Consider the following 17,457-nt stretch of genomic DNA (forward strand, 5'->3'; position numbering starts at 1 on the left):
ACTTTAAAGACAATCAAATTACTAATTATTATTTTGAATTATTTTAAATAAAATTTTGAAACACTGACATCTCCAAGTACATATTTTACTGTAAATTTGTATGAAAGATGTGTGAAAGCGTTAGTAATTAACCCTTTGAGTGCCACAGCGTCGCTAATTTTGACGGTACGAAAAGTGCATAAAGTGCCAGCGTCGCCAATTTTGACGTTTCGTATTTCGATGATATTTGATATAGTACAAGATTATTTTGGTCAAATAACCAGACAGCTGTATTCAATAGGTTCCAAACTATCAATAAATACGAGTTTTATGTTGTTTATCTACTATTTTATCTGTGAAACTTATGTTGTTTTGGTACTTTTCAAGAAGCCACTATCTTTGGACGAGTTTTCCTTATCGGGGACAAAACAAATTACAGTATTAAAAACCAACTGACTTTATTTAACCTATTTTGGAATTTACAAGTTATTACGACAATCAATAACATCAAGAACTATAAGAACAATGTTTCATTATTCGAAAAAGTCAGGTCATTCGTGTGTCTATTTGGAGAAGATTTGGAGATAGGAAGTATGACTCATCAAGTATTTTTCGATTCATTATGGAAGAAGGAACGTATAATGAAGTTTATTTTGATCTCTGATAAGGAAAACTCGTCCAAAATAGTGGAATATGCGAAAAAGCTTACAAATATGCGAAAAACAGCGTGGCACTTTATGCATATGCTTTCGGAAAATACCCGTGGCACTCAAAGGGTTAATTAAAATTTTTTCTTTCTTCTTACTTCTATCTCTTACGGTTTATTGCATCTGTTTGAAGCTCCGTAAGGCTTAAGAAACTGTTAATTCATCGCTTTGTTTATTTACTTCTAGGTTAGTTTAGATTTTATTCATATTTTTATACCCCATCTTTTATACACATGTTTACACCAACTCAACTGGCAAAATAACGTAAGAAAAAAAATCATGTTGTATTACAGTGGGAATAATTACCTCAGATGAAAACAATTTTGTTAAGCCAACCAACAGGATTGAAAGTTCCACTGTCTGGCAACAATTTAATGTATTATTTTGAACTTATTATTGATGATTGGTTCTTACATGCCATTATCAGGTTAAATAATTTAAATGCAGTTGACGTCTTTTTGAACGAAAATCTAAATCACAAACTAATCATTGGAAAGATATGACATTGTCTGAATTTAAGACTCTCCTTGGCCTTTTATTTTACACTCGCATCATAAACTTGCCTCAGCTCAAACAGTATTGGATGAAAGATGAATTATTTCATACTTGCTTCAGGAAATATATGTTGAGGGACAGGTATTTTGTCATATTCAGATGTTTACACTGACAGTCGTAGGTGGTGTGTAGACGAATGCTGACGTATTGTGACCTGTATTCTGTAGTTCAGTTTTAATGATTAATGTTGCGTGTAGTTTTTATTAAGTGCATGTTTTAGAGTTTGTGAAGTTGACACACAACATGGTGGTTGTGATTCTTGACTTAGGCGTGTCACAACGCTTTGGTATGACTTGTTTATTTTAATCTAGTTTGTTAAAATTAATTATGTGTTAGGTTAGCTATTTACCTGAAGAAGAGATCAGATTGCAGATCTCGAAACGTAGTGTTACTGATTTTTTGTTTCACTGAACGATAGCAAATGTCTGGAAAAATCCTCTTTCCTTTACAATCATCCATCATCAAAAATAAACTTCAAAGAAAGAAGGTAGAAAATTATGTCAAGTTTACTACAGAAATGGCAATAGGAAAAACATAATAGGCTCAGAAAAACCAGCTCTGTGCCTCAAAAGATGTTATGAGGAATATCATAACAACTGAAAAAAATGTTTGTGTAAATAGTGTATACATTGAAAATTACTCAACCAAGAATGGTATTTAGTCTTACCATTATTTTGCTTGCCAAAGTAGTAGACTTAATTTTGAATTTATATTTTAGTTTTTTATAAGAATAAAACTGTTTTTCATAAGAAAGCTTAAGTATTTTTTGTTTCCCACCTGTTTTATTGGAGACATTTTTTTGTAATAAAACAAAAGCGTTGAAATTCAGTGAATAAAAATAACATGTTTATAAAACTGTCATAAAAACATAGAAAAAATATCACCACAACATTATAATTTACAAGGTATGTATTAAAGCCAATAATTGAGCTGATTTATTTGTAAACAATTGAAATAACAGATGTTTTGACAGCATTATGGGTAAGTGCATCTTCATCGAAGAGTACAAAGCGTCTTATTGTTTGATGCTGTTTGCTGAATACACACTTACGCGTCAGGTTGTTTTTATTTGAAGAAAAGTGAAATTGACATAACTTTGTTGTTTTTCTACGAAAGAAATAGTTTTAAGCACTTCCTTAAATTAAAAAAAAGTACTTCAGGGCATAGCATGGTGCATTAAAACTAAGGTCAGCATTGAACGTGTTAAATACTGAAGAATGAAGGATTAAGAATAAGTGATAATGCAATAAGGCATATTATATGTACAATAGTTTTTGTACATTTTAGAATACTGGTGCCTGTACCATTTTATAGTAATAACAAAGATCTAAATCCAATTGTATTAATTTTACAGTATTGTCAAAAACACAAGAATGAAGATAACTAAGTATTGCTGGAATTGATTAAATTCAGAATTTGCTCATCTCCACCACAGCAGAAATATTTAGTGTGTCGATAATCCATTGTTGGACATGTCATTCAAAAAGAGCAGGTCAAACCGTCATTGAGTTTGTATTAGTTCTTAGTTGATGAGTTTTTAATATTGCTCTGAAGTAAAATCATATGAATTTCTTTAACATACAAGATTTCTTTGCACCTTTTAGGAACAGTGGGTTCAGGAAACTCTGCTAACTCGACTATCCGATGACAAAACTCAAGTGTTAGTTGCAACCCTAGACCTGGCCAGCCACTTGCCTCAGATGCAGTTGAATGAACAGCTGATCACTTTGATTGCTCGATGCTGGCACAAGTTCAAACTTCACTCAGTTGCTCCGGAAGCACTCGCTCGTCTCCAGTCCAGTCAGGCCGAGCCCGACCCAACACTCGTGTTGCTGCTGACTCTGCCCTTCCTGCTGCCTTCTGACGAGAAAGAAGTGGAAATGACAACTGCAATCAAAGTACTTAAGTGTACTGCAGTCAGACAAAATAATCTTTTGAAATCTTTTATTGAAGGTAATCCACTACAGTTTCTTATCATATCAGAGTATGAGCAATTCTTACAGTTCGTTACATGCCAACATTTTTGTTTTATACAGGCAAATAATTTTGGTCTGAGTTGGTTCAGATAATGGCTTGAGTACTCACTATTTAAATTGTGAGTAATTCCTTTTACAGTTTAATTTAGCTTATTGAGTTCAATAACTCAATATCTGTTTTGGCAATATAGAATATATGATTTTGACATTGTGAAAATAAAGTAAACTATTTATATGTTATGTTACTTATAGGTTATTATAATACTGTAAAATAGTATCCACATTGTAGTAATTAATATATCATAGCATTATAATTGTTTTATAAAATATAGTGTAACATTACATAGACTTATAATTTAAATTAACGTGTTGACACTTCAGATAACTGAAATGTAGGAAACAGAATATCTTAATATATTGAAAAATTATAGAAGTTTTGATAGGGTCAATGTTGGTCAGCTTACAGTTCTCAAAATCTTAAAGGGAATAATCATTTTCAGAACTGGAGAATGAAGTGGTAGAACCAAAGAGCCTTCCTGAAAAGGTCTTTAAATTCCTCCAGAAGGGGTTGGAAGGCGTGGACCTCGATAGTGTACTTAAGGCAGGCAAACATCTGGAACCACATGGTAATGTGTATCAGCTGATGACCTTGCTTGTGTCAGCTGCTGTCCTGCCCATCAATGTTTCGATTGATAATATCACCTCTCTACTTCAACGGTTGGCGGAGTACAATAGTTCTTCGGAGGTAATTATAAAATTTACCATTCAGAGTAGATTATTTTGTCAGTATGCCAAGAAACTACCAACAAATTAATGAAATATGTTGATATGTTGTTAGTAATAACGGTATACTATACAGATCAAGATAAAAAAATAAATTATCACTTTCACTACATATTATGTTCATAGTTGTGGATGATTTTTCGCTGTATGTCACAGTTATAAAATTTGATTCTTATCCAGGTTTGACTGTTGCCCTGCAATCTCTCAGGCAATTAAGGAACTAAACTAATATTTCACTATTTGCAGTACGTACGATAGCAAACATAATATAGAGTTGTTTTTTCATGTGAGTGTTAGTGCCACTGTAGCTGTTAGAGCGCATTCTCCAAAAAATATTCTTCAATTTGAGTTCAAGATCACGGCATTGGACATACAGTATGACATTAATTTCTGTAAGGATATAACTATATCATACTACATAAGTTAATATTTTGTTTTTAGTATGTGTTATTGAATATCCATTACTATGTTGCAGTTAAGCTCCGATATTCGCAAGGATTTAGATGGAGAAAGCTTAGGTCACATTGTATCTTCTTGCCGTGACAATAAACTGCCTTTTCAAGGTAGTCTGTACATCTTGTCGAAAGTGATGAGAAAAATAAAATATACATTTCCTGAGAAAAATCACATTTTTGATGTTAAAGACCCAAGAGCAGCTCTTATGATTAATATTTTTAAACTTGCAATAAAGATGAAAACGTCAAGGAACAAGTACATCAGGAAAGCATACTCAAGCTACTGTGAGAAAATGTTTGAGGTAAGTAGTTTATTATTTCAGAGAAGTTTTCGAGTAGATGTTATTATTATTAATTCAAAAATAACCAAATGTGAATGAGTGCAAAGTACAATAGCAAATTGTCATTATGCAAAATATTATTGTTGTTTCTAAATAAAAAGTGTAGTAACAAAATCATAACAGTTCATAATTTTTTGGGAAAACCGCTTTATTAATAGCAGTATTTGGTCTACCTTTATTCTGTATTCAGAAATTACTATACAATATATACTAAAGAAGTTAAATTAACAGAAATAATTCACGTTTCTAAGAGGGCAATGACTGGAAAATTCTCATTATTTCACATTTTACAGTTGAAAAAATGCAGACTTACATTTTCCAGCAGGATGAGGTTGCTCCACACTACACTAGAGAAGTAAAAAGAATTTTTGCACATTACCGTAAAATGTGATGAAAAGTAAAAGAATTTGTAGAAAATAATGTTAAACAAAGCTTGTACGTAATAAGGAGGTAAATAGAATTTTATTTCATTCAGAGGTACAATATATAATTTTAGATGGAGATGTACAAGATGCCCTGATCTTAAATTTTGTTCCTCTCTATTTCTTTTTAATTTTTAATTAATTGCGTTTCTTAGAGTAATCTGTTGCATTTGGTGTTACTACAGTACCATATGATGTACATAGCTTGGTTGAAGAATAGAGAAAGTTAACACTTTCTTGTATTACATATTACAATACACTAAGTAGTATTTTTTTCTTATAAACTATCTGATATTACAGTGTCTTAATTTATTTCATTGTAAAATGAATGGTTTGTTTTAAAGAATTTAGTATTCATCATTTTCTAGTAATTTTATATAGGTTTTCAATAATGCTACGATTTGTTGTGTGTAGAAATGCTGTGAAACGCCGGAAAGTCAAATACATCTGCTGAGCAATGTGGCACTTGGATGTCCAGAGATAGCAGCAGAGTGCATGGCGTGGCTGGGGTTGCTTGTGGAGGAGTCAGCCTGTCTTACCGAGACAGAGTGTGTACTGGTGCCTGCGCTGTTGGTAGCCCTGCACTCGCCAAAGGACGATGTGCGCCACAATGCGCTCACTGTACTCCAGAGTCTTGCTCAGAAATTGGCTCTGCCCGTGTACCATAAGCTGCTGGACCTCCTCACACAACACTACCAGGAGATCCAAATTGACCATGAGTAAGCTATTTATTTTGTTCTATTATCATCATTACTCATGCTACTAATTTTCCTTTCCCCTTTTTCATACTTGCAGAGTTTTATTGAGGGAAAATATGTGTCAAATTTGGTTATAAAGTAATGTTTCTGTAAACTGCACATTCCTTAAGGCTTGCTTATCAAGTGTAGAAATGGAATGTCGGAATCAGAAATCTCCAACTGATTGTTTTCAAGGTGTTTAATAGTAATTATATATCAGGTACCTGAGTTTTGGTTGCTAAACCATTTTTTATGAGCAGGAGAATGTAAAACTGATAAATGTTGTAGTGAATAAAAATAGAGGTGTGTGAATATGCGAGATTCCAATTCCAGGGAAGTAGCCATAATGAGCATTCCCTTGATGGAGCTTCCAGCTAGTGGCAACTTGAGGTTGTTTCTGTTTGAAAAATGGGGGCAGGTTTGCAATAACATTTTAAACATGTTTTCTAAGGATGTCTTTGTAAGCATGTTGAACCAAGGCATGCGTCTTGAGGAAGAATAATTAATAGTACTGCTCCAGCAAACACTCCATTTATGAAGTTAATTTTATACCATGCATCTCAGCGTGCTCTTTATCGGTCTCATTCTGTTTCGCAATGATGCTTGGCTTCATGTTGTTGCAAGAACAAAGATGCAATTGGTCTACTTTGATTGGGAATTAATAGATTATCCACCTTCACTAATCACCATGAGACTATACAATTTTTCGAAACTTAAGAATTTCTTAGTGAAAAGTGATAACATTAACCTGTTGACGAGTGCGCACGGCATTTGCCGTGCCGCTATGACGGTCCATACTGAGTGCCTCATTGACCAGTGACAGACTTTTAGGGAGTAAAACAAAAAAAACTTTTAAATGTTAATAAACTTGTTTATTATAGTTTAAATGTATATAAAAATACATTGTAGATTGTTAAAACCAATAACCTCGTTTTAAAACTTTGCTAGTGTGTGATATTATTGCTCAAAACAAGGATATATACAAAGGGCGACCTCACATGTTGAACATTCATAGTTGGTTTCTTTTCTTCTTTGTCCAATTCGAGTGGTGTGCGTTTACATGCACACATAGCACTGCCTGAGTAGTTTACGCTTCTTTGTGTCATTCTGGAGAAGTGGCCTTATAAAATGGCGACCTTGGAGGCGTAGCGGGTCTTGTGTCCCGCCTCCGTAAAATAGTTTTTAAAGTTATCACCAGGTGCCACCACGATACAGGACTAGCAACACTGTACACTGTACAGCGACACTATTAGGAACAACTGAAAAGTTCCAAAAATCTCCGCTAGACGCCACAATAAGTCAGTGAGAACGAACTTAGTCATTAGTCTACAACGGAAAATGCCGTGCTCCCTCATACGGGACCAAACGGCAAATGCCGTGCACACTCATTTGGGTATGTTTTGCTGTACTCGTCAACAGGTTAAATGTCGGGTGGTGATTGAGTACTTTGATAAGGGGATCCATACACTGATGCTGTGGTTTATCAAATGTTAAGATATTAATGGTAACCATATTAAAATTTACAAAAAATGCACAATTTTAGTTCCCGATACAATTATGATCCTAAATAAATATTTTATCACTATATTGAAAAATGATTTGCACTTAGAAATTATTCTTTTATAATGAGAAGTGTTTTTTGGCTGTTTTGATTAATACTAGAGTGAAATAATTTTGTAAAATGTCGACAGACAGATAACCGTGGTCCTATACATGCACTTATCACCTGACCCATCAGTAAAGTCACTTCAGGAGAAAGCACAGCGACAGGAGATGGCCAATGTTCTCACCAGTCTGATGGACATAATAATAGCTCCTGGTACGCCGATGTATGTAAGGTCATATCTCCTACAACTGTTGGACCAGATCAATTCACAAGTACGTATGGCTCTAGTAATGGTTTCCTATTATCCTGAAGGTTTAAATACGATTATTTCACTCTTTTGTTATTTGTCAACTATGTAAAATAAGTCTTTGAGTATGATACAAGGGGAGGCAGCAAAATAATGGCTTAGGCGGCTACAACATTAGTGAACATTTTTCCATTCTGCACAACTCTATAATTTTCTCTGTTTTTAGTCATTGCAGTCTAATATTTGAGTTAAAATGTAAAGAAATGTTATGATACAATATATAAATAATGTAAAAACTGAAATAAAAGTAAGATTACAAAAATTAGTTGTAATTAGGTAGCGTTTATGTATATAAAATAGAATTTTACTGTTCATTCCAGCATTCTTCAGTATTATAGAAATATAAAGAGGACAGTAAGTCTAAGGAGATGATGTCTTTTGGAATTTTAAATTTCTTTAATATATCTTACAATGTACAGTATATGCTATATGCTGTATCCATATATTAGAGGAACCTATTGGTTGAGATTTTAGCAATAAATACGATTCATTCTGCAATGGGTCTATTGCAAAGATTGTCTCCTTTTTTATTTCATTTGAATTTTAAATGAATTTATGCAATTTTTTAAATTAATGATTTTATTCCATTACTATTGAGTTTTTTTATTTCAGAATTCTAAGTAAGCAGTGCAGGCGAAACAATATTACTCAATGAAAATAATGAAATAAAAACAATCTTTATTCGTACGCTACATATTCATATACGAAGAGTGGTGTCAATGTTAGATAGATATTCTTCATCTAATAAAACAATCTAATAAAAGTTAGTTTAGCATAGTAGTGCTTTTAAAATTAAAACGTGCAAATTATATACAACAAATTGCACCTGGTTCAGATTTAATATAAAAATATTATAGGGTGAAAAGAAATAAATTGATGAGTATTATTGATTATATATTATGTTTATTAAAATTTAACATTCTTTTAAAATTAAAATAAGATAATTTAACATTTTAAATTGTATATGAATACAATGTGAATACTTTTATATAAAGAAGTGTTATTATAGCAAAAGTTGGTAAGCAAATGTAATAAGTAAAATATTTAGTTTGAGATAACTGCTTATTTTGGAACATAGACTTACATAATATTGTCAAATATTGTGAAAGCAATTCAATGACTTATTCATTATTGGTAACTGAATTGTTTTCAGTCATTATTTTCTACAGCGAAGACAAAACCGTTCTCTTTATACTTATTGAAACTTTTCTACTGTTCAGAGCTTGTTGGAGAAACTTGTGCCACTTGCAATGAATATTCTGCGGTCCCCCCTGCGATCGGAGGAGGAGAGCAGTGTTCTTACATTGATTGTGAAGAGAGTCTGTGCCAGCACCGCTTCAGCACTAAGTGTCGAGAAGGTTTGGCTGTTCGTGGAAACTTGCTTGAAGGACCACAAGCCTTTGTGCACTAATGGCGCCTTGCCCGCTGTACTCATGCTACTCCAGGTCAGTGTAGTGCTGTTCAGGAAGGGTTGATAGAGTAAATCTGACACTCGTACAGATTGACTTCTAGAATCTGGACTCCTCGTCTGTATGAAGAGATCCTTTGAAAGTTAGATCAATTGTGCAGTTGATCAGACAATGAGAATACATCCTCATCTATACAAGGAACCGCCAGAGAGTGCAGTTGGCGGCGACCAATAGAATGGACTGGTCTGCGCGACGTTGCCACACAACTGCCGCTGCCGCCCGGCACGGCTGGCGCATTGTGGCTGATAAGCCGCTGCGCTGTCACAACTAACACTGACACTGAACATTTAAAACTTATCAGTATAATTGAAAAACAATATTTAAAATGCGTTGGCAGTTTGCTATATTATATTTAAATTACTTGTATAGTTTATTAATGTTACCTGTATTACAAACTAACTATCGATTAAAACAAACAAATCGTCCCGTCAGTTAGTCAGAGTAAAGTACTTGCTTATTTCCATACAACTTTTCAGTGATTTTAAACGATTACTAAACACACACAAAATTAATATACATGTTGCTTATATTGGACACTGCATGACGTGTTGCTTGATTAAAAATAATTAAAACAATATAACAAGATAATCAATTTTAAAATTATCGAACAATTATATTTTTAAATTATGAAATAATCAAATTTTCCACTAAATAATCTTTAGGCCTACTATTTTAAAATGAAATACGTTAAAAAGCATGATTGACTTAATAATATTCTTACCTTTGCACTTGTATATTATTTATTCGCTCTCAGGCGGCAACATCGTAGCCAAAACGTCGGAGTCTTCTTCATTTTCACTTTCTGCCTCACTGCTACTCGTGTCAGAATTGTCTGCTAAGTTTATAATTATTTTATCTACAACACTTGTGCGGATACATTCCTTTTCAAAATCAGCTTGCTGCAAGGCTTCTGCGTGCTGAACTCTTGATTGCCAGTCTTCTTTAGTCACTTTGTCCAGAGCATCATGAACAAGTTTCTCAACGTCGGTTATTTTAAATGTCTTATTATTACGTGCTACCTCTCCCTTCACTTGAGCCCATACCATTTCAATGGGATTGTACTGGCAGTGATAAGGAGGGAGCCTGACAACTGTATGTCCCATTTCATTGGCTAATACGTCGAGTTCATAAGTTTTTTGTTGGGTTTTATATGGGAGAACCCTCATTATAAGTTCTGGTTTCGTTTCTTTCATACAGTATTGTATGTTTTTTCGAGACAGCCAATTTTGAATCTCTTCCTTTCTCCACGATGAATTTGGAATTTTCTCGGCGAGTACTGAGTGGTATGGAGCATTATCCATAACGATGATCGAGCCTTCTTCCAAAATGCATAGCAATTTTTTAAACCATTTTCTAAACGATTCAGCGTTCATTTCATCGTGATAGTCCGAACTGGATGATGTCTTAGACCGAAAAAACCCACTTACATTCTTGCAAAAAACCCATCTTTTGCCGAACCGACATGACAAATTATTAATCTTCTACCTTTGCCGAGAGGAACCTTTAGTCCACCAGACTCAGTCGTATCCTGCCATATGTATTTTCGAGTATGGTTTTCATTAACCCATGTTTCATCGAGGTAATATATGGGCCTACAATCACCAGATTCTCTAAGCTCTTGCATGGTTCTCAAAAATTTTAAACGAGCCGCTACAATATCATTTCGTTCCAATAAAAACTTTCTACCATCATTGGTTTTCTTATACCTGAAACCAACATGCCTTAATAATCTATTTGTTGAAGTTACCGATCCGTTGTAATCAAGTTTTTGTTTGAGATCCTGCGTGATTCTTTTTGATGTGGGAAATTCCCCTCTGTCGTAGTACGAAAGGACAGTTCGTCTCAAAACATCTTTTTCAAAGTCGTCAAAGCCTGTTATTTTTGATTTTCGACTTCTTTGTTTTCCTGGCGTTGAAAACTTAATTTCTGATGATGAAGATCCATCTTCTTCGGCCAGCTTAGCTTCTTTACTTATTTTGTTGACGGTTCTTTCACTTACACCACAGGCCTCAGCACACAGTTTACCACTTTGCTTAAAGTTTAGAGTTTCTCGGAAATTTGTCAACGACAGTTTTTTGAAAAAGTTGTAAACGTTGTAAATAATACGTCGTTCTCCACTATGTAGGGGTTTTCCGCTACCACTCTTACTTCCGGATGGCTGTGCACTTGAACAAACATCATCACACTCCATTTTGTCCAAATAAGGAATCACAATAAGAAGTATATTACAATTGACACTACACAGAAAATAATCGGTACACTTATAACAGCTACTAATAAACAACACTTAAAAACACGAAAACGTTCATCAACAGTAAAATTCAGCACAAAATAATATACGCGTACTAGAATTGAAGAGAATGCAGTATTTTCAACCGCCACTGATGAAGCGACAATAGGCACTGACTGACGGTCAGAGACAGGAAGGAGGAAGGGGCTGTTTCTTGGAAATAGTATGACTCATCCGTCTGGTATTACCACCACTGCTGGCTGGTGCGGCTTTTGTTTACAGGCATTTCACCCGTTTCCTCCACATTTTCACTCGTCTGAATCATCTATTATGTACTGTGTTCAAATTTCATTGGATGTTATAGAAAACCGTTACTTTAGAATTTTATAAGAAAGTGCATTCATATTATAAAAATACTTGTGCTGTATGATTTTTCAACTATGACCAGTTTAAATATTTAAATCACCCACTTGTAATAAAAAACAATTTTACATAACACAGATTCAAGACTATTAATAGCCAGGTAGGAAAAATGCTTTCAAATGGTTATAAATTTATGAGAACCGAAGTGCGTAACAAAACCGTTGCGGCAACAATTTCCATCGTTATGTACTGAATAAGTATATTTATGGAAAAGAACATATATTTCAAATGTATTTGATAACTTTCTTACCAAATTGAAAATCCATTTAACATAACATGATTATACTATGCACACATGTAATGCCTTATTATATATCAATGATAATGGCATTATCTAACTGTTAAATACGGGAAATTAACGTTTTTGCGGTATTTTTATTTTTCTTTTTAATTTATATTTCGGCTAAAGATTTTAATCCTACGATCTTCGTATATGAGTAATATAATACAATAATTTATTTCAATCCATTTAACTCAACATGGAAATAAGCTACAGAGATGTACTTTTTTTTAAAATGACCGTAAAATTACATTTTGTAATACGTAGTTAATTAATTCAAGACAGCTCTAACATTTCTTTCGAGCGTAACGATTAAGTATTTTAAGAATGTTGGACTCGCGCGGCTTGTGGTTACAGCGGGGAACAAGTTTGGCAACGTCGCTCAGCTCTCGTTGGCCGCTCCAAGGTTACGGGCAAAATAGGCTCCTCCCTCAACTGCACTTTCTCGTGGTTTTTCGTATAGATTACATTGGATAGCTGCTGGGTAACCAGGCTTAGCTCCTTTGTAGCCTGAATCTCTGTGACTTAAAACAATCCAAAGAGTTCGTTTTGAACGCCAACTTTTTAAGGATCTCGTCATACAGACGTGGATCTTAAGTTTTATAACTTAACTCCCTTTATATTGTTGTTTTATTTCTGCTCAAAAGTTAATAGGGGGGTTATGTTTGGACACCTGATATAGACCAGGTATGTCAATTACACAACTGAGACATGTGAAATGTTTAGTAAAATCAATTTAATATTTGACCATAAATACACTGATTATCAGATTGACAAGGAACTGTTCGCCACATTGAGCACCGAGCTGCAGCGCAGGCTGCTGTCGCTGATTGTGAGTTGTGTTGCAACGGCAGAGAGCAGTGAGGTCACCAGTGCTGCCACTTCCTGTGTCAAGCGGGTGACACTGGATGCTGCTGTTGTGGCCAGCCTGCTGGAGCCTATGACAGCAGACCTGCCTCCCACTCCCGTGTCCTCTGCTACCACAACCAAAAGGTTCTCATTGAAATTATAATTATTTAGTTGTTTTATTTTTTTTTAGTCTAACATCAAATTGGAATTTTAATGAGTTGCAATAGTTTAAAAGATGCAAAATAAAAATAGTTTAATAATTTAACACAGTTTTATTCATAACTGCATGACAATTTGCTTTAATTTGAGGATTTTGTAAATAATAAATTGAATTAACGTGTTGTTTCAAAATTATTTGATGTAAATTTTATATTAGATACACTTACTATATATAGCCAAAGCTTCACATATAAAGTTGATACAATTGGTTAACTCATTTAAATGTTATTGTGGTATAAAGAAACAGATAATATACAGTGATCAATTTGATATGGAACATACTGTAGAACTTTATTCCTTTACCCCTCTGAAAAAGCAGGGTTCCCCTTTCCCTCCTTTGTGATGGAGAAATCTAGAATTTTCAAATATCAAATCCGATTCCGAGTCTTAAAAATCGATTCCCAATTCTTGAATTTTGAATAACAGCTAAGTACGATTTAAACAAAATCATATCCAATCCTATATCTGCCATTCTTAAACCCTTAGAGGCTGTCCAATACTATAAAACATAATTTTAAAATACCACTCTATTTTAATTTTTTAATATTTTAAGAACTAAGTCAAATATTCCCTACAAATAATTGATGTTGTCAGACACTGGTGCATATCCAATAAGTGTTTTATTGTTGGATTATTCACAAGTAGAATTGTTGCCAAAATTCGTGACACTCCATCTATATAATATCAATGTTTTAGGTCATAGTTATGAAACATACTTGCAGTAAGAGGCAATATGTGTATGTATCAGTTGAACTGTTCACAATGAACACTTTACCAAACATCGCTCTGTTCATTTGATTGTAGTTGCATGAAACTCGCTTAACACATTTGTCAGTGCAGAAAAAAACAATATGTGTACATTGCTCATCTATTCACAAGAAACATTTACTAATTATATAAATCAATCCAATGCGTTTGCCTGTGATTATAACTGGTCCATGCCTTTGGCTGATTGTAAATTAGTGCAACAATTTGTAATTCAGCCCCATTCCATTTTAAAATTTCCAGATTATTTAGTAAAAGTTTTATACTGAAGTTATGATATTTTTTTGGAGAAAATTATTTTATAAACACCGATCACTCCATTGTACTTGTTATATTTTATCTATAACTAGAAAAACTTGTTTGCATAAACGTATTCAAGAGATAATGTTAAAAGATATTGAGGTGTTAATGGGTTTGTGTAGAGGTTGGACTGTGAAGAAACCTCCATCCCTAGAGCTACTCACTTCCACGCACTGGAGGCAGGGCTTGTGCTTGCTGGAGTTTATTCAAAACAAGAAGAAACTGGAGAATGTTGAACTTCTTCTGCCTAGATTATTTCAAATTCTAAACAGGTAATGATAGGTTTAAAAGTATTAATTTTTAGTATCCACAGCATTTTTAAGTTAACTGTACTGGCAAAAAGAGTACCAATGCCAGCTACACCTCTCCTGTACATAAGTACATGTGTATATCTTTAATTTTAGTATACCATTAGTTATCATTTTCCTGTTTACAACCTGTAGAATTATAGCTCACTAGACTGCCTGAAGGTGTGTTCTAACTGATTATTTTTAGATCAATAAACTAAAAAAAATAAACAAATATGCAAACTTGATTTAATTTTACATATCTAACTTTAGGTTTGTACATTACAAAAAAAGTATATAGTGTATAAGAATTTTTAAATGAAACCATTTCCTCAACAATAGTTTTTGTCTCATTGAAAGAACTCACGTGGCTGCAACACTTTAATATCATATTTGAATAACTTGCAGTCTAGTAGTTTCATGTTACAGATTCACCTGAAGAATTAGCTAAATTTCACATGGCATTCTTGGTTTAAGGTCTTCTTATTTAACCCTCAAATCTTCTGCTTCTGGAAAACCCAGTTAGATTCGTGAACCCATGTTTTCTAATATCCTCTGGACTCAAGAGATGAGCCCGTAGGAATTTTGTCCTGGTTTTACAAAACGTAGGACAGTTTAGCCATTAGTACCCCACTGAAACTGATTCTTCTGCCACTCCACAGAGTCTGCATTTTTGCTTAAACCCAGAATATGTTGCAAATACAGTAGTTTCATGTACTTGTCAGATCTAAAGAACCTGCTTTGTTCCAGTAGCCTTATGTGACAAGTTAGGTGTGGTGAACGAGCCACACAATGATAGGTTTATGTTGACAGTCATGTGTCCCAAATTTATTGCAATACAGTAGTTTCATGAAGTGTATTTCAGTAAGCTTAGTGAAATAAACTGCACAAGTAAAATTTAAAAATATAGGGACTCAAATAAAACACAGCGACTAGTCTAAGTATACATCAGAATGTTACAACACAAGAAAATGTGACTGTTAGCTATATTATGGCATAGAATGTGGATTCGCAGGTGTAACTATTGAGGGACCTAGAACACATTGGTAAACATCGTGGGTTCGGTGAAAGAAAATGAATCATAATTTAGTAATGTAATGAGGATTGGAGCTGGAATGAAAATTTTCCTAGCAAAAATGCTACAAGTTCTTAAGACTTTTTAGCAAAAATATTTGTCCTGTAGCACTTATTAATAGCATTTTCAATCTTTGTTTGCGCTTATATATTTCTGCTGAGGGTAGTGACCTTGAAGAAGGGGAGTTGAGAAATGGTGGTGAGTCTTCGTATATTGCTGCGTTAAGTGTTTAATTAATTTAATTGTAATAAAATATAGTCATATAAATTGAACAATAGGTTAAAATATAACATTACATTTTTAATAATTTTGGAATGCTTAGAACACGACCATGATCTGGAACAAGCCCTATTGCTATCAATTTAAGTGAGGCTGTTCTGAGTACATCTTTGAATAAGGAACAGCTTAGTGTGCACAAAGTAATATGTACCATCTACACCACATCAAATGGATCTGCAATGGGATAACATATTAATATACGTTTAATGCTGCATCATATTTTGCTGCTCCTTGTGATTGCCAGCCTAACTAAACAAATGGCTACTTTAATTTAATATTTGCATTTTAATTACGAGTATGATCCTGTGTCTAAATCAATATTGTAATAGGTGTATTCACAAAAAAGAGATGTGGATAACTTAGTTCAGCATTTTTTATACTTAGGATGTTTTTTTACATCAATGAAGTTGACAACAAATGGTAATATGTTATAAGTTAGAATTTTGTCAACTGTGTAATGTCACTATCACAGGTTACTACCATGTCATATTCAACTCTTTATGAAATTCTTCAGTCTCAAGTTTTATTCTATATGGCCTTATAAAAAATCTGCATAGACTGTCAGTAGGTTTATTAAACTAAACTTTTGTGTTCTCGTTGGCAGATGTCTGCAGTTCGAGGAACAGTCGCCAGTGGAATACACCAAGCAAGCACTACTTGGCAGCCTGCTGCAGTGTTGTGTCAAACTGTCCCCGGATGGTAGACCAGTGGACCTGCCAGAGGCCAGCTTGCAGGTGGAGCTGGTTGTAGAATGTATAAGGGTCTCCCAGAATCCTCAGACCCACCATCATGCACTACTGTTGCTGGCTCACATGGCCAACATGATCCCGGTTTGTGGAATATATAATATCTAATATTCTTTTTTGTTTTGCGATTTAGAACAAATTGATTATAGTAATTATCTTATTTCATTCCAATTCAGAATTTTCTAACCTCTAATTCCCATGCCAAATCTTACAAAAAATCTATTTCAGATTCTTGATTTTCGAATCAAAAAACTAGTTTTCATGTTAAAAAAATGTGTTTTCAGTTTGTGACCTAAAATATAGAAGATTTAAGTTTGACTTTGATACATATTGTCTGGAATTACAGAGGAAGTTGTAAAATGTTATACATTACTATGTAGTGATGTGCGTGATTATTTGCTAAACAATACCGTATTTAGTGTGTCAACTTACCCATTGTGTTAGCCTCTCAGTACTTTAGAAATTTAAAATTAGTCTGTTTGAAAGAAAACTGCATTTATTCATACAATATTTCGTAATATTAACAAATTTTCAAGTAACACAATTGAAAACTATATAAAACATAATCAAACACAAAAGAAGTATCTGGATAACATAACATTTAAAAAAGTTTGATAAGTTGTTGATTTTCAAATAAAAATAATAAATACAATTTTATATTTTGGTA

At 33.7% G+C, this 17,457-nt stretch overlaps 1 protein-coding gene across 1 annotated transcript in view; it reads left to right on the forward strand.

Annotated features, from left to right (window-relative positions):
• The window catches only part of LOC124365026 (HEAT repeat-containing protein 1), a 53,898-nt gene that overhangs the window by 15,581 nt on the left and 20,860 nt on the right, over positions 1–17,457 (forward strand). Inside the window, exons 8-16 of the mRNA XM_046820912.1 lie at positions 2,846–3,194; positions 3,718–3,962; positions 4,476–4,757; positions 5,633–5,937; positions 7,647–7,833; positions 9,089–9,313; positions 13,040–13,263; positions 14,526–14,675; positions 16,649–16,874. Of these exons, the coding sequence (XP_046676868.1) occupies positions 2,846–3,194; positions 3,718–3,962; positions 4,476–4,757; positions 5,633–5,937; positions 7,647–7,833; positions 9,089–9,313; positions 13,040–13,263; positions 14,526–14,675; positions 16,649–16,874 (2,193 nt within the window). The remainder of the gene's footprint in view (positions 1–2,845; positions 3,195–3,717; positions 3,963–4,475; positions 4,758–5,632; positions 5,938–7,646; positions 7,834–9,088; positions 9,314–13,039; positions 13,264–14,525; positions 14,676–16,648; positions 16,875–17,457) is intronic.

Source organism: Homalodisca vitripennis, chromosome 6, assembly GCF_021130785.1.
Source record: "Homalodisca vitripennis isolate AUS2020 chromosome 6, UT_GWSS_2.1, whole genome shotgun sequence".
Lineage (NCBI taxonomy): Eukaryota > Metazoa > Arthropoda > Insecta > Hemiptera > Cicadellidae > Homalodisca > Homalodisca vitripennis.